A 17627-nucleotide genomic window follows, 5' to 3' on the forward strand; every position below is an offset into this window, starting at 1 on the left:
GAACTCAAGAAATGGTCTCTGGAAGGCCTAAAATTTTCCTCCTGGGAAAAAGCTCGAATAGACATTTCTCCCCAGAAGATATACAAACAGCCAAGAAGCACATGAAAAGATGCTTACCGCTGTGAATCATTAGGAAACATATAAGGACCACAATGGAACACCACCTCACACTCATTAGGATGGCTATAATTTTTTTTAAAGGGAAATAATGAGTGATGGCGAGGATGTGGAGAAATTGGAACCCTCATGCACTGCTGGTGGGAATGTAAAATGGTATAGCCGCTGTGAAAAACAGTCTGGTAGCTCCTCAAAAAGTTAAACACAGAATTACTATATGACCCAGCCATTCCACTCCTGCGTAGACACCAAAAAGGATGTGGCAAAAAAAAGAATGGAAAACAGGTGTTGAAATAAAAACCTGTACCTTCATAGCAGCACTATTTACATTATCCACAAGGGGCAGACAACCCAAGTTTCCACTAAGTGATGAATGGATAAACAAAATGTGACCCATCCATTCAATGGAATATTATTCGGCCATAAAGGAGTGAATGGAGCACTGACACGTGCTACAATGTGGATGAACCTGGAAAACGTTATGCTGAGTGAAAGAAGCCAGACACAAAAAGACACATAGTGTATAACCGCATTTATATGAAACATCTAAAATAAGCAAATCCACAGAGACAGAAAGTAGATTAGTGGTTGCCAGGGGCTGGAGAGGAGGAATGGGGAGTGACTGCTAATGGGGACAGAATTTCCTTTGGGGATGATGAAAACGTTTTAAAACTAGCTAGAGATGGTGGCTGCACACCATTGTGAATGTACTGAATGCCACTGAATTGCACACTCTGAAAAATTACCTCTACATTATAGGAATTTTATCTCAAGAAAACAATTTGCCTCCTGTCTGACCCACGGCCATGGAACCAGAAGCAGAGACCTGGAGCATCATGTGTGGGAAGCTGGCAGCCCAGCACCCAACCCCACTTCTGGTACTGTTTCTGGGGCCTCACAGAGACTCACCTTTCTCGCAGAGGCTGCCCGCATAGCTGGGGAGGCAAAGGCAGACAAAGGCGTTGACCTCATCGATGCAGGTACCTCCATTCTCACAGGGGCTAGAGATGCAGTCGTCTATATCTGGAGGGGAAGGTGGGGCCGAGTCAGAGGTCAGCCTCCCCTTGGCTCCCAGGCCCCCTGGGGAATCAGGCAGATGATGTGGTCACGATTCTGCCATCTATCCCAGAAACTGAGTGCAACGGCAGTGGTCTGCACAGATGGCCCAGTGACTCTGGAGGTCAGGAGGGTGGAATCTCACACCACTAACATGAAGTAGCATCGATGGTAGCAGATGCCGCTGGGTGGGCTGAAGGCCAGAGTGCGCGCTACGTCCCACCTGACTCCGGGACAGTGAAGGCGGGCTTGGCAAACAGACCCATAGAATGTCGAAGCTGGAGTCTTTTCAGAATGCGGAACCTAGAGCAACTGGGCTCCAGAGCGTCTGCAAGGACTCACAGAGTCACAAAGCTGTTTGTAAGTAGAGGGAGCTATCAGTTGAACACCCCTTCTACCAATCCCTGGGTAGTTATTGCCTAAGGCATGTATGATGCCAGGCCAGTCACTTCCTGTCTGTGAGAACTTTTCTTCTTTTTTTTGGCAAAATCAATTTTTCTTTCTTTCCTTCCTTTCTTCCTTTCTTTCTTCCTTTCTTTCTCCCTTTCTCCCTTTCTTTCTCTTTCTTTCTTTCTTTCTCTTTCTTTCTTTCTTTCTCTTTCTTTCTTTCTTTCTTTCTTTCTTCTTGAAGTGGTAATAATAATGGCACCTTCTCAAGGGGGTGGGAATAGCTCAGTGGTAGGGCATGTGCTTAGCCTGCACAGGGTCCTGGGTTCAATCCCCAACAACTCCATTAGAAAAATAAAAACAAACAAAAAACTGTATTAAAAAAAACTTGGGCACTTTGCTGTCTGTATGTTACACTTTATTAACAATATTTAAAAAAATGACACCTTCTCAATGGTAGTTGAGTGGAGAGTCAATGGAAGAGCTCGAGAAATTATATTGCTTATAATTATTGTTATACTTTCATAATTTGTTGTAATTCTTGTGTTACGCTTTGGGGCTAGTATCCAACAGTTCTGATGGTGGTGCCTATACCCCTGCCCACCCAGGATAGAGTGGGAGATCCCTTGGGGCCCTTTGCTCATAGGAATCTAAACCTTACCATCCTTTTGTCGTCCCCTCCCTGACACCTGCCTGGTACTACTGGGAGGTAGCACACCAGAGCTTTCCCCCAGGATGAAAGCTCAGCTGGTTGGTGCTGGGGCTGATTTACTGGAGCCAAAGAGTGAGGGAGGGGAAGGGAGCATCCGAAGCCAGTATTCTGTGATCACTGAGTCCTCATGGGGATGGCGGCTCTGGGTCAAACAAGTTTACATTCAGATCCTGAGTCCAGGGTACTCACCAATCTCGCAGTTCTCTCCGGTGAAGCCCTGGTCACAGCTGCAGCCATACATGGTACCATTGGCTTCACAGGTGCCCCCATGCAGGCAAGGATTGTTCTCACACGGATCCAAGGGAACTGAAGGATGGACAGACATTGCAGGAAGGAGTCGGACCGCCAGGTCTGCCTTCTGGGAATCCAAACCTCCGACCCCTAAGGGCATTCTCCCTCTCTGTGGAGTCCCCTCTATAACGTCCCAATAAGTGATTGTGAACTTCCTCTAGCATGCCCCTGTGATGAGCTTACTCTTTCTAGGAACTGCCTCAAAGCATCTGCATGTGGCATAGGCCTTCCTTGGACTGAACTAGAATGGGCTTCCTGCAGCCTCTCTTAGGAAGTCTCCTAGAACCTGGGTTTAGTGCCCCCCTGACTTGTCTCCCTCATCTAGACATGCCCTACTGATCACTGTGCTTCTCATTCTTTGGGGCAAAAAAGGGGACATAGGTTCCAGATGGGTATGAACAGTTCTGGAACCAGAGGGAACCATCACCTCCCTCATCCTTGTGGTTCAACCTCTGCTGATGCAACCTCAGTGGTTATAGTGTGGAGAAGTGGTGGATTATAGCAGTTACAACCATAGGCTGAGCAATCAGAGAGGCTGGTTCAATCCCTACCTCTGCCACTCACTAGGGGACCCTGGGCAAATCACTTCTGTGAATCTCAGTTGCCTCATTTACAAAATGGAAATAAAAATAGCTCCTCCCTGTCTCCCAGTTCTGACTATAATGCCGTATCTGGCTCTGTGTATATCAGCCTGGGGCCTCTTGAGGGGACTCAGTGTTGCTTACCATGGACAGGGCACCCAGGGGACATTGAGGAATGTGAGGCCCTGTCCCCTTCTCTCATCATTGTGCAGTTGGGCTTCCCTGGAGGCAGAAGGGTCTCCCCTCCCCATCTCAGGGGCCCAGATGCCTTGGTGGGTGGACTCTATTCTGAAGCTTTGGAGGAGCAGAGCAAGATCCCTCCATGTACCCCAGATGACATCCACCCCTTGTCAGGGCAGTGTCAACCCTTCCACCACAAAATACTAGAACCGAGACCCATAGAAGGGCAGGGCCTAGCTCAAAGCCACATAGCGGGACAGTACAAGAGCCAAGACTACAAAAGCCTAAGGACTCTGGAAGCCCAGTTAAAGGCCATCTCTCCAGCCCCTATAACCTAGAATTTGTTTCTGTTTTGTCCTGGTCTGGGGCCTCACAAGAAACTGAGATGATCACAAGCAGTCACCTCTTCTCTGGTCTTCTGGCCTCTACTTTCATCTTCCACAGGTTGTTTTCCCCACAGTTGCCAGAGGGAGCCTATGTAAACCTGAGTCAGGTCATGTCCTTCTTTCTGCCTAGACTCCTCCATGGCTCCCCATTGCCCTCACAGGAGAAGCTAAAGTCCTTACCACAGCCTATAGGGCCCTGTGCAGTCTTCTCCAATATCTCCCTGCCCTACTTTCTCCTCTCCTCCTCTACCCACTTCACTTACTCCGTTCCAGCCACACTGGCTTTGCTGTTTCTCCTACACACCAAGCACAGGCCTACCTCAGGGCCTTTGTACAAGCTGTTCCTCTGTCTGAACTGCACTTCCCCCAGATCTCTCCATGGCTCCTCCCTCACCTCCTTCAGGCTTGCTCAAATTTCAGCCTAATCCCTCTTCCAAAACCAAAACCCACCCACTAGCATCCCCTACTCCTTGCTTTACCTTTCTCTTTTGTCTTTATTACTTTCTAACCTCCAATATAATTTATTAGGGTCATTGTTTCTTATCCATGTCTCTGCCCAGAGCAATGATGTTCCACATGGCAGTCACATATGGCTATTTAAGTTTAAATTAATTAAAATGGAATAAAAGTTAAAAAGCAGTTCCTCAGTCTCACTAGCCACATTTCAAGTGCTCAGTAGCCATGGGTGGCTGGTTGCTATCATATTAGACAGTGTAGCTCGAGAACATTTCCATCATTGGGAAAGTTCTAGAGTGTTGCTCTAGAATGTCAGCTCCCAGAAGACAAGGGACTTGGTCTCAACATGGTGCCTGGAATACAGCAGGCACTCAATAGTTGCTTGCTAATTGAATGAAGGTAGACGCTGTCCCTCCTGCAGTGGCTGAAGCCTGTCTTTAGGGCAGTGGCATGTACCCACTGGGGGATGGCCGAGAGGGCTGTAGCTATGTCTGTGCCTGGTGCCACCCTAGCACGTGCATGTACACGCGTGGGACTGCCAGGCGTGGGGATGTGTAAGCCCCGCCAGGTGCCCTGAGCTGCTGACACCTGCCCACGGACTGGCGGTGACTCAGTCGCTTGCTGGTGCTGCATTTATTTTTGGCTTCATTAGCATTTCTGCTGCAAGCAGTAGGTGGGTAGGCACCCGGGTCTCCCCCAGCACTGGCTGCCTCTCCCACCCTGGCTGCCAGTGGCTTGAATCTGGAGCCAAAAAACCAGCAATGTCCAAGACAGATTCAGCTGTGGCCCTGGGGGCTCCTCCCAAAGCACCTTCCTTAGCATCCCTCTACATGGCTTCCCTCCCGCCTTTCTGATCATCCCTTCTCTAGTTCCTTTAGCAAGGAGCCTCCTTCCCTCTGCCCATCCCCCACAACCAGTCTCTTCTCTAGCTACCCCGGTAAGCTTACCCCCTCCCCAAGGCCCAAGGGTTTTGTTTTGTTTTGTTTTCAATGACAATGAAATAAGCATCCTTTTCCCCCCTTAACGGAGGCACTGAGGATCAAACCCAGGACCTCGCGCGCACACGCACGCACGCCAAGCATGCGCTCTACCACTGAGCTATACCCCCCACCCTTGAAATAAGCATCTTATTTCTGTGATTGAGACCGAGACTGCTATCAGACAGCCTGGTTTCAAATCTTATCCTTGACACTCCCCAGCTGCATGACTTTGCACAAGTCACTTGACCTCCCTGTGCCTCAGTCTCCCCATCTGTAAAGTGAGGACCATACTAGAACTTGTTCCACAGGGCCATTAAAACGATTAACCAAGGTGATTCCAGTAAAGTGCTCAGAACAAGCCACATACACAGGCAGTCACTGATAAGCATCAGACTTTACTGATGCCTGTGCCCCTGCCCATGGTCCGCCTGCCTCCTGGGCATCTTAAAAAAAGATTTGAGGGGGAAGGTATAGCTCAGTGGTAGGGTGAGTGCTTAGCATGCTCAAGGTCCTGAGTTCAATCCCCAGTACCTCTATTAAAATAAATAAATAAACCTAATTACCTCCCCTTCAACAAAACAGAACAAAAAAATTATATGAAGGATGTGAAAAAGAATTTTTAAAAAAGAGATGTGGCCCCAGACACAGCCCAGAGATGACAGGGTGGGCGATGAAACCCTGTATCCGCTATTTCCATCACCACGACACTTTGCCTTCAAAAAAAGGAGCAAGTGTAAAACCAATTGTGTTAATAAGAGTGTTCTCCAACTCAGAAAAAGTGCCTTTTAATTAGCTTCTTCTTCTTCTTCTTTTTTTTTTTTTTTTAAAGCTCACTTGACCAGAAAAATAGCTCAATGTGGCAGGCCCTTAAAAATAAAGGGCTGGAATTTGCAGGCTGAGCTGTGGGCAGACCTGGTCCTAGGAGAATAGGCTTTCTCTGGACTCCGCTGGGCACGTGTGGACTTAGTTGCCAAATGAAGTTCAATCACGACTAGCTGGTAGTGTTATATCTCCCAGAGCCTCAATTTGCTGTCTACAAAATGGGGGTGATGCCCACCACTCCCACTCCTTCCCAGCACCCACTTTCCCTGTGGCTTGAGGTTATCTGCACCATTGAATTCCAGTTGCAATTCTCACTTGTCCAGGAAGCCCTTCCTGCCATCCCTCCTCCCTCCAGCCCCACCCTGGGGCGTGTGTCTGTGTCCAGCTCTGTCTTCCCCAGACTGAGGCATCACTGAAGGTAGAACTCGAGCATACACAGCACTGTTGGCTCAGAGTGGACATGAACGTGATTTGTTGATCGTACTCATCCCCAAAACCAAACTCCACCCAACGCCTCATCATTCTCTCATTACTCGCTGTGCATGAAACACACCAAATACAACTTCACCTCCTGGCCTTTGCCCAGGCTAATGCCTCTGCCAGGAACACTCTTTTTGCAATTCAAACTCTGCCTGATAAACTCCCACCTTCAACATCATCCCTTGCTAGAAACATTTCCAGACACCCAAGAACAACCCTTCCTCCCAGCTCTGGGCTACCCCAGCCTCTGGTCCCCAAGCACCACCACAGTGGCCTGGATGAGACCGCAAGCTTTGAACTCACCCTCCTCTGCACTCTCATTTGCAGGGGTCCCTGGCAGGGCTGGCTCCTCTCCACTTGCTGCCTCCTCCCAGAAGCCCTCCACACCTGGACTCCCTGCCAGGACCTCCAGCTCAAATTCCGCTGGGCCCAGGGAGGAAGGCAGCTGGGTGCTGGAGGAGTCCCAAGGCATGGTAGGCTCCCCCGAGGTAACTGAGATGGGCTCGTCCAGGCTGGCTGCTGTCGGTGTCCAAAGAGGAAGAGCGGGCTCCCCTGGGGGGCTGCCGTCAGCCAGAGGTGCCAAGGCTCCTGGGGTTTCCTGAGTCACCACCTGGCCCTCCGGCTCTGGGTGGGGTTGGGAGCTTGAGGAGGCCATTGTGGCCATGGCCAGGACCCCAACCTTGCCCCCCAGGTCCTGGGACATGCGGGAAGTCACCATACTTGTATCCACAGCCACTTGAGGGCTCACAGTGGGGCTTTCAGCTCCCTCAACCACATAGGATCCAGGTTCCCAAATCCCACCAGCATCACTGGGATCCAGTGTGGCCGTGGTATCCATGGAACCCACTGGGGCTCTTCCATCTACAGCAGCCCAAGGCTCCAAACTTGAGGTGACCTTGGGCATCAGGGAGACTCCAGGACCCCCCGAGGTTGCAGATGAGGGGTGGGGGTCTAGCCCTTCACTGTGAGGTGAGGACCATGTGTCCTGTACCTCATCCATGGTGGCCTGAAAGCTGGAAGTGGGGTTCTCTGCTGTGCTGAAGACCCCAGACTCAGGCCCTGAGATGCCTCTGGCTCCCACGGGCTCACTGGCAGGCTCAGTGGGAGTGGAATCTGGCACCACATTCCTGTCCACAGAAGTCTGTGGGCTGATTCTGGGGCATTCAGCTTTGCTGAGCCCAGTAGGGCTAGTTCCCTCCGTTTTCCTGAAGTCTGTCTCGGGGGAGTTAGGACTGGCTCCAGCTTGTGTGTCTGTGGCTGCCTGCAAAGGGGCTGTAGTACTCCCTGTTCTGTGGCTGCTGAACGTCAGGGATGTGGCCTCTCCACCTTGTCCTGTCAGGCCTGAGGAGGGCAGGGAGTACATTTCTGGATGAATGGGGTCCTGGAGGCTGGTCTCTGAGTCAGAGTCAGGGGAAGGTGGGGCAGCGACCATGGCCTCACTATACTCCTTGACCCCAGTGGCGGTGGGGAGAGACGTAGGGTGTGATAGAAGCCACAGTTTGGGGGCACGAAGCATGGCCATGACAGGGAGGTCTGGAGAAATGACCATGGGGGATGCTTCCCAGGGGGCAGTGCTGGGGCCCTTCAAGGGGCTGGGAGCAGAGCCAGTAGCCTCTGAGGCAGACCAGGGTAGGTCGAGGATGGCTGGCCTCACACTGGGGCCCTTGGCTTCCTCTAGCTCCAGGTCAAGGGCTCTGCTGGGGTCAGGGATGATGGGTGGGACCATGGTTGGGGGCCACAGCCAGGACTCTGGGGGGGTCCTGCCACCAGGGGAACCTGCAAAAATATCAACAGTAATCATAATTATCTCTCTGCAGCTTCTTCTGCTGAGTGCCTCCTTGGCTCCAGGCCTGAGGAAGAGGGGTCTTCTGGAGGCTTGGTGAGGCCAGGGGACCCAGGTGTGATTCAAAGCCTCCTCCCCTGTTCCCCTTAGATTCCCAGGCAGGTCCCATCTCCCCCTTGGACCCCACTCACCAGCTCCAGGCACATCCACCTCATTGGTCAACACAGCCCAGGGGCTTTGGCTCCGGCCACTCCCCAAGGCATCTGTGGCTTCTGTGGCCAAGGGAGGCTCCACGTAATTCCCAGCAACCTCTGGAGTAGGGGTCTGGATGCTGGCCTCGAGCCCCCCCTTCAGCCCTCGCTGGGGTTCCTGTTGCTGGAAGTGGCGCCCGTTCAACCCTTTAAAGCGCCCCCTCCTCCTGGGCATGATGCTGGCTGCGGTTGCCTCTGTGTGCATGCCCACTGCAGTGCCTGCCTCCACGGTGCTGGGGCTGGGGGCCACAGTGCTCAGCCACTCCTCCTCAGCCTCCAGGGCAGGCACTGAGGCTAGCGTGGGTCTCCCAGGGGCAAGGCTGGGGGTCTCTTGAGACTCCTGCTTCTCTGCCAAGATCAGAGGCTCTTCCTCCCCACTGGACATCAGAGGCTCCTGGAAGTCGGGAGTGACTACCTCCTCCTCCCCCAGGCTAGGCTCCAGCTCTTGGGCAGGGGGCCCTTCTGCCGACAGAATTTCCCCCTCATCCCCAGACGAGGGGGTCTCTGGGTCTCCATGTTGTGATGTAGGGTGATGAGCTGTGGGAGAAAGCAGAAGAGGGTGTGTTAGGCCCAGGAGCTGTTGGTATGTTCTGCCTGAAGTCTACCCACATTGCAGCATGCTGCAGCACAGATTTTCTATATCTCTGTCTCTCCATGCCCCCTCTGTCACTCTGGCTTGTTCCTGGGATCCCCTGGACTGAAAGATGGAGGTATAAAGTTATCATCCCCACTGTTCAGGCTAGGGCCCACTGTCAAGATCTGTTAACTGGTCATGGAAAAGGATCAAGAGACAGCTTGGCTGGTGGGTAAAGCTCAGGCAGTGGACAACTCTCAGGGGGGCCGGTCAGACCAGGGCCATGGCTCTTCCCCTGGGAGAGGAAGAGCCTAATGGGCATGGCCTTCCGACGAAGAGATTTTTTCCCCCTCTTACACGTAAGACAGCTTCTTGGAGTTGAGATTTGCAGCTTCTGAGGGTGTGGCTCGACCCGAAGGGTCATCCCCGGTCCTGTCTCTCGGGGTGGGGCCTCGTTCAGGGGTCGTGGCTAGCCAAGGCATCGCTTCCTCCTAAGGGGTACTCATGGGCGTGGCTCCAGTAAGAAACGGTCCATCCAGGGGTGTTTCTCAGGGACCTCAGCCGCTAAACAGGACTTCCCCCACCAGAGCTTGGCTTTCCCTGGGGTCGTCCTCTCGCAGGGCGGGGGTCCTACAGAAAGACTGTCTCAGGGGCGTGACCTTCCCCAGGGGGCGGAGCAAGTTTTCACGTGTGTCTCCCCTGCCTAGCCTCCACCAGAAAGCCAAGCTTCTAGAGGCGTGGCGGTTACCAAGATGTATGCCCTTGGGGCGTGGCTACTAGGGGACACATCCTCAAGGGGCGTGGCCTCACACGCACCTCGGAAGCAGTAGGCATCGTAGCGCTCTCCCGGAGCCGGGAAGCCGGTGCGGTTGGCGAAGCGGTAGACGGTGCGCACGCCAGGGGCTGGGCCCCCGCAGCGCCGGCGCGGCGTCTGGATCGGGTAGCGCACGCTGCCATCAGCCAGCCAGCCTGGGTCACACTGGTCCAGGCCCTCATGCCAGGCTAGGTGCAGCTGTCCCACGGAGGCCAACACGGCGCCCTGGCGGCGGCACTGGGCACGTGCACCGGCCAGTGTCAGGCGGCGGGCCAGGCCTACGTAGAAGACCTCGCCTGTGGGAAGGCGCGGGAGAAGGTCAGAGGGGCCCCAAGGGCCTTCCTCCGGAGCCCGGGAAGGGGATTCCACTCCAGATAGCCCTGATCTGGTCAGATTTGGGTTGTGGTTAAATGAAACGTTGGCAGCCGCAGCTGCATACCCCCTTCACCACAGCATCACGATGCCGTTACCTCTCACTCAGTGCTAAGAGGGGGGACTTCAGTTTCTTTTCTACAAGTGAGGTAACTCAGGCCCTTCAACAGGTTGCACATCAGAGAGAGGGAAAGGCTTGGTGAGGAGGGGCTCAGTGAGTAGGAAGGGGAAAGTGAGGCAGGGACGGGGGGAGGATAGACTCAGAGAAGGGGAAAAGTCCTCAGAGAGGAAAGGGGCTCAGAAAGATGGAAGGGGCACAGAGAAAGAGAGGTGTTCAGAGCGGGGAGGAAAGCTCAGGAAACCGGTGGGCCCAGGTGCTGGCTGCAGGTTTAGAGAGGGATGAGACTTGGGAGAGCTGGGCAAGGACTTAGGGAAGGATGGGGGTTAGGGAGGGTAAAAGAGCTCAGGGAAGGTGGGGGTTCTGCCAGCCCCAGACTTACCCCCCAGCTCACGGGCAAAGCAATACACATCGTAGAGTTCCCGTGGGTCTCGCCTCCCATAGTTCCTCACCCCTGGAAGGCTGCTACGGTCACCATAGCAACCAGGACGGGACTGGGTGATAGGATACCTGACAAGACAAGGTGGGGGTCCCTCTCAGATGTGTGCTCCTGGGGCCCCCAAGGACCATCTTTCTCCAGGGGCTAGCTCTCCATCTCCCTACCCTGTGTACCCCCTCACCGAACAGTGCGGTCAGAGAGCCACCCGGCATCACAGTTGTCAAAGCCATCCTCAAAGGCAGCCTGCAGATGCCGCGGGGCTGCAATGGTGGCAGAGCTGAGACTGCAGGCCTCCTGGGCCTCAGTGAAAGTCAGCGCGTAGCGATCTCGGGCTGCTCGGTAGTGGAACACAACACCTGTGGGGGAACATCCAGGATAGAGGGTTGATTTATGCTGGAATCTTCAAGAACAGACCTCCCTCTTGCAGAATGCCCCGCCACTACCCAGTCTGATAATAAGAGACCTACTGCCCTATACTGCCCTGTACCACATCTGTTCACTCAGCACCAGAGACAGCGCTATGGGGAATGATGGGAAGTGAGACTGCTATGCCCCCATTTAGCAGATGAGGAAACTGATTAACAATGGCCATAAAGGGCTAGAATTTGTCAAATATTTGCTATGTAAAAGGCATTTATAAACATTATCTCACTGAAGTCTTACAACAACCCTGTGATTATCCCCATTTGCAGAGGAAGAAACTAAGGTCAGAAAGGGTGAGGGATAGGTCTAGGGTCACACTAGTATTATAAGGGGAAGCCAGAATTTATATCCTGGAAGATCTGACTCCAAAGATAGTACTCTTCATGCCCAGGGTTAGGCTCTGGAGGTGACAGGAGGCATGGAGAAGAGTGAGAGAGAGAGAGATTCTGCCTTTTTGGAATTAAGTACATGCACTGATAGGGGAAGCACAGCCAGCAATGGGCGATCAAATGTGGTTCTTGCCCAACTTAGAAATGGAGTCACAGAAGGCTTCCTGAAGGAGGTGATGTGTAAGCCAGGGTTCACTGTGACTCAAATTCTGACTTAAGGTTGAGAGAAATGGCCAAGCAAGATGATGGAATTAAACATTTCGCTCCATCTTATCAAACTGAGAGCTCCTGGAAGGCAGCACCTCCATTTCAGTCATGGCCATGTCCTCAGCACAAGGCTAGCATCTGGTAGCGGCTCAATAAATGTTTGGCTGAATGAATGAACTGAACAAATCTGGAGGTAGCATTCCCTTCTTTCACCATTTAGTTTTCTTCGAAGTTTATCAGTTATGAGAACCAGGGTCTTGGAAAGGGGATGACTGACCCCCCAAATATGTAGTGAGACACTGTTGGATGGGGAAACACTGTGCACCAGAACAAGGGGTGCAGGGACTTTGCCCATGGCCAACATAGGTTAAGGGAAATTGACTTCCCAGGAGTCCACCGGATGTTCTCCACACAACAATACATTTGTTGTGTTATTCATCAAATTACTGTTGAGCATCTTCTGTGTGCCATGTCCTGTTCTAGGACTTTGCTTTAATAATTAAAAAACTTTTTTTTTTGCCTTGTTCGCCTTGATCAGTTTGGAAAACAAACTACACTGGATATTTCAACATAAAAAATTTAATACAGGAATTGCTTAAAGAGGTATTTGAGGACTGTTATTTACTTAATATGTATTTTCAATTGACTTTTTTTAAAAGAACTACACTTTTAAAAAACATGTATTTATTTTAAAAGGAAATTTGTATTCCTATTTTAAGTAAAAAGCCAATATCTTTTGCCTTATGTGAAAGTAGGTAACCATGAAATGGACTTAAAATAAGGCTATGAAATCCTGTGAAATGTTGTGGTCATAAGAGACTGAGCCAGAGGCTGCTCTTTCTTAGCTTAAAGACTTTTCTTAAAGACCCATAGGGATTTTCGTTGTGACTTTATCAGAAGAACTGAAAGCGCATCACTGTTCTAAGGTGACATTCAGTGGATGGGCATCCCGTCCCAGCCTTGGTCCCTCCCCTTCCCCCAACTGACCCGTCACCTCCAGGGGCACCAGGTCCTGCTCATCCTCGATGCCCCTCACCACCTGGCAGCGGTAGAGCCCGGAGTCGCTGGCCCTCAGTGGCCCCAGTAGCAACGTGGCATTAGCCCGGTGGCGGGGGTAGGCAGGTAGTGACACACGTCCCTGCCAGCCCTTGGCCACTCGAACCACGTTGTCCTTGGCCACTAGGATGGGCAAGTCCTGCCGCTGGCCTGATGCAGTCCGCACCTTGGTCCACTTGATCCGAGGGGCTTCTCGGGCTGCACCTGGCCGTGGCCGCAGGGTGAAGAGACAGGGCAGGGCCACCAGCTCTGCCAGCGCGGCCCGCACCGACCCAGACCCCACCTTCTGCATGTGGAGCCCCTTCTCGGCAGCGGCAGCAGCAGCAGCAGTGGTGTCCTGTGTGCCTGGGGTGGAGAAGGCGAAGAGAGGGCCTGAGTCAGTGGCAAGGGCCAGCAAACACCACTATTTTCCTCACTTTACAGATAGGGAGACTGAGGCCACAGAGGTTAGGTTGTCTACACAACATCACAATGCACAGATTTGTGATCTGTACCCTGATCTGTGAGCAGAAAAGAAATAATGGGGTGAAATCCCTTCATAGTTCTGCCTCCACTCAAAGTCCAGATCCTCTGGGCCAGGGATTTGACTCTCAGTGTCACTGACTCACTACATAGCCATGGGAAAGTCTTCTCTGAGCCACAGTTTCCCCAAAAGTTAAATGAGAGGCAGCCATTGAAAGGGGAGTAGTGTTTGTGGAGTACCTTCTATATAACAGGCTCTTTATAAATAGCAATCAGCTCATTTGATTTTCATAACCATCTGCATAGGTAGCCATGGCTCATCCACTTTTGGGTGACTTGAGGAAATTGAGGCTCAGAGATATCATTGCACTTGCTTGAGGTCACAGCAAATCAGGAGGCATTTCTAAAGTCTGGGCTTTTGACCACCACTGGGGAGATGCTAGGGAGAGGCACATAGACCTTTATTTCTATTGCCCCACCCATGGCAGGCATCACTAATCAATCTTCATACTATTCTCTCTTTTCTCTCTCTCTCTCTTCAGCTCATCTCAGCAAAACAGTGAGAGGCGGGAACCTCTAGCCTCCGCAGGCAATGACTAAAAATAACCTTTCAGGTGTCTTGTTCACTTTTGACTGTTCAAAGACTTTTTTCATCTATTCTCTTTTTATTTTCCAGACCAAGCCAGAGAACCAGCAGGATAAGGCTCTCAATTTAAAAAGCTGCCCCATCTTGTCAATTCCCCAGATCCCGACTTCTCCCACCCCCCAAGCCAACTCACCCTGTTCCCCAGCCACAATAAGCAGCATCTGGAGAATCAGGAGGCCCAAAGCCCAGACAGACATGGCCCCCATCCTGGACCTGAAACAAGATGGAGAGGGAGGGAAGGGTGAGTACAACCCTCCTAGACAGTCGGCATGAAAAGACCAATTCCTCCCACTCTGTAGATCTGGAAACTGGGCTCAAAGAGGCCACTTTGTCTCTCAAGGCTGCACAATCAGCAAGCAAGGGCTGAGCCAGGATTTGAACCCAGGACCAGCTGGCTTCAGAATCCCAGCAGTAAAGTCTTATGGTCAGAGCATGAGTGCTAGAGTGAATCAAACCTGGGATTGTCTCTCTGCCTGCTCCTTGCTGTGTGACCTTGAGCAAGTAGCTTAACTTCTCTATACCTCAGTTTCTTTGCAGGTCAGATGGGGATAACATCAGGCAGTTGGAAGGAATAGATGAGTCAATATTGTCAATACATATAAAATGCTTCGAACTGCCTGGCATGAAGGAATAAATTTCAGCTGTTATTATTAACCTTAACACTGCCAAGATGAAAATCCTATTTTTCAAGTTAGCTTCCCCAATCAAATTGCAGGCTCCTAGAGGGCGGCAGCCAGTCCCAGTCTGCCTAGGGTCCCAGTTCTGGCAACAGGCTGGCCTCCAAGCTAGCCTTTAATCTGGGTTTGCTGACTGACACGATTCTCAACTTCAATTCCAGGATTTGGTTGTTGCCAAGATTCTATTCCTGGTTTCTGGGATTTTTGAGGCACTGCCAAGTCCCAGCTGGAGGAAGGGGCCTCGCCCTTACCCCCACCCCCACCCCCCGAATTCACACTGACTGGAGAAGATGCCTCCTAGGTTCACAGAGAAACTACAGTTGTGTGTCCAGCCTGCTATAGAGGTTGTGGCCCATGAGCATAATGTGGACAAATAATAAGCACTACCTGTAAGCCAAGCCAATTACAGACATTGGGACACAGCAGGGCCCTCCCAGCTCTCACATTCTCCCAGACACTAGAAACCCAGGGGCTCCTCCCTAAAGCCTCCCACTCCTCTGGAACCCCACGTCCTTGCTCCCCTCATACTGCCAATGGGGTTCTTAAGGTGGGGGCAGATGGGAAGTTAGAACATCACCTACAAACCCAACTCTTGCACTCTCCTCCTGATAAAAGAATATCCCTGAGTAGGGAGTGTGGATGAAGTCCAGAATAGGGTCTTGTGGGGGACAGCTGTCCCCCTCCTCAGCACCCCGTTTCCAGCTCCCAGAGGCCCGGTAGGGAGAGAAACCGGGGGACCTGTCCGTGGTGCTGAACTCTGGGGCAGCTGTGCAGCGTCACTGCCTCCTGATCTCCTCCTTTCCTTCTTAGGGCAGTGCCTCTGGGTCCAGAGAGGGCTAGTAGTTTGCCTAGGGCTTCACAGCAGGTCAGAGGCCAGGTCCTGGGATGATAATCCCTAACTACCAATCTGTAAACCTGCGCAACCTCTGTCTCTATCCCAGGTTGTCCACACTTCTCCCCCTCGGAACCCCAAGCAAGAGCGGCATCCCCTGATGGCTGTTCAAGACCTGAATGGGTATTAGAAGGTGGGGCAGGACTCTGGGCTGTGTCTGCTCCAGAAGGACCTTAAGAGAGGGCAAGTGCAGAGAATTCTCACATATATACACACGCACATACATACTCTTAAAGATTAAGAGCTCAGACTACATCCACATGACTTGACTTCAAGCCCTGTCTGTACTCCCTACTTGTTGCATGACCCTAGATAGCTGCTTCAACACTCTGTGTTTCAGTTTCCCCATCTGTAAAATGGGGATAACCCAGCACATACCTCATAGTGTTATTGCGAGAATGGAATGAGCTAAGACTTGTGAAATCCAAGAAATGTTAACTCGGAATGCTAACAGCTTCTTGTACACAAAGCCTTGTGTACATACTCTTATATAGAATAGGGTCCAAAAAGGTGACAGGCACAGGTTCAGATGCACCCTCCCTGCCCACACACAGGCCTTCTCACATGCACTCCACTCCCCTCCAGTTGGACCCTCACACACCCACCCCCTTTCTCTTAAAATAGCTCTTTCCCAGGGCCACCAGAGGTGAGCAGTTACACAGCTGTCTGGGGCTTGTCCCCTCATTAATAATGCATGAGCCTCATACATATGCAAGTAGGGGCCTGTGGGGTTTGGGGGGAGGGGTGGCCCAGAAGGAGAGAGATAGCAGAGAGAGAGAAAGTATGTGTGTGTGTGTATGTGTGTATGTCCCTCTCCCTCACACCCACCTCCTGTCTCAGAAGGCACTGAGTGAGGGTGAGTTTCCCAGCAGGTGTTTTTGTGTGTTTGTGACTGGGTGTGCATTAGGGTGCTGTGTCCAGGCAAGGATATTCATGAGATTTTGCTCCATGGTTTGTGAAAGTGTACAAGAGTCCACAGCAGCTCTATGCACTGGGTGGGGTGTAGGGGACCCAGTGTGGTCTCTGCATGTGGAGCTCAGCAGGAGCTATGAGTACATGTGTGTATGTGTTATTAGCCCTGGAATCAGGGTATATTTGTGTACATGGTGTGAGCATGGAACTCCTTGGAGGAGAAAGAAAGCTGGGCTCAGTAAATCATCCCAGGCTCCCCCTTGGAGATCTGACCCTTCCTGCCAATGTCTCCCACATTAGCTCCCAAACTCTGCACACAGACCACATCTCACACTCCCCTGCCCAGGGTCCACACTGCCAACCACATGGAGAGGACCCTTGCTGTACACAAGGGACACATACATAGCCACACACTCTAGGCTCAGAGCCTAGGAGACACACACACTCACAGAGTCACAGTGACATTAACAAAGAGAGACAATATGGGCACTTACAAGGCAGGCAGCACGTCTTCTGCACAAAGACACACACCCACAGTCTCAGGCTCCCCACATAAACCCCTCGATAAGGCCACTCCGTCAGACACAGCTCCTCACACACACTCACACACATCGATGCCAGCCCCTGGCACAGACTGGGCTGGATAAATTGTGGCCTTGTTGACTGGTGAGCACACATCATTCTGCAACCTGGTGACATGGCCCCCGGCACAAGTTTCCTGACAAAGACACAACCTGGGTCACATTCAACTCACAGAGGGCCCCAGGCACCCCCATAAGCACACACCTTTTCCCAGTATGGGATAGACACACATACACAAAGTCACCACCTCCTGGGGGGCCCCTTCCATTTGGGAATATCCACAAGCCAGGGAGGCTGCTGGGTTCTGGGGTCCCACGGTCTGCCCAGTCCTCCCTCCCTGCCCTTCCCCCACATCCCCCACTGGGGCCCAGCGCCAACCCTCTCCTCAGCCTGGCTGTCTCCCATTAATGCTGCTGAGAGGAACAAAGCCCCAGGCGCAGGGAGGGGGGTCGCTCCTGCCCAGGCTGGGCTGGGGGTCCCAGCCCTTTACTTCCCAGCGCCTGTGCCCCCAAGCCAAGCCAGGACTTCCACATGCATCCATATGGACAGATGGAACTGAAGGGGTGAGGCAAAGGTCTGTGT

General features: G+C 52.1%; 1 protein-coding gene across 2 annotated transcripts in view; it reads right to left on the bottom strand.

Moving 5' to 3' along the window:
- Positions 1 to 17627, bottom strand: part of NCAN (neurocan) — a 31238-nt gene that overhangs the window by 7467 nt on the left and 6144 nt on the right. For both annotated transcript variants that reach the window (XM_014560496.2, XM_014560497.2), the window contains exons 2-10: positions 14116 to 14195; positions 12806 to 13219; positions 10981 to 11155; positions 10743 to 10870; positions 9873 to 10166; positions 8423 to 9019; positions 6752 to 8224; positions 2462 to 2578; positions 1027 to 1140 (exon numbers count right to left, since the gene is read on the bottom strand). In XM_014560496.2, coding sequence (XP_014415982.2) covers positions 1027 to 1140; positions 2462 to 2578; positions 6752 to 8224; positions 8423 to 9019; positions 9873 to 10166; positions 10743 to 10870; positions 10981 to 11155; positions 12806 to 13219; positions 14116 to 14195 — 3392 coding nt within the window. The remainder of the gene's footprint in view (positions 1 to 1026; positions 1141 to 2461; positions 2579 to 6751; positions 8225 to 8422; positions 9020 to 9872; positions 10167 to 10742; positions 10871 to 10980; positions 11156 to 12805; positions 13220 to 14115; positions 14196 to 17627) is intronic.

The sequence above is a fragment of the Camelus ferus genome, chromosome 22 (genome assembly GCF_009834535.1).
Source record: "Camelus ferus isolate YT-003-E chromosome 22, BCGSAC_Cfer_1.0, whole genome shotgun sequence".
Taxonomy (NCBI): domain Eukaryota; kingdom Metazoa; phylum Chordata; class Mammalia; order Artiodactyla; family Camelidae; genus Camelus; species Camelus ferus.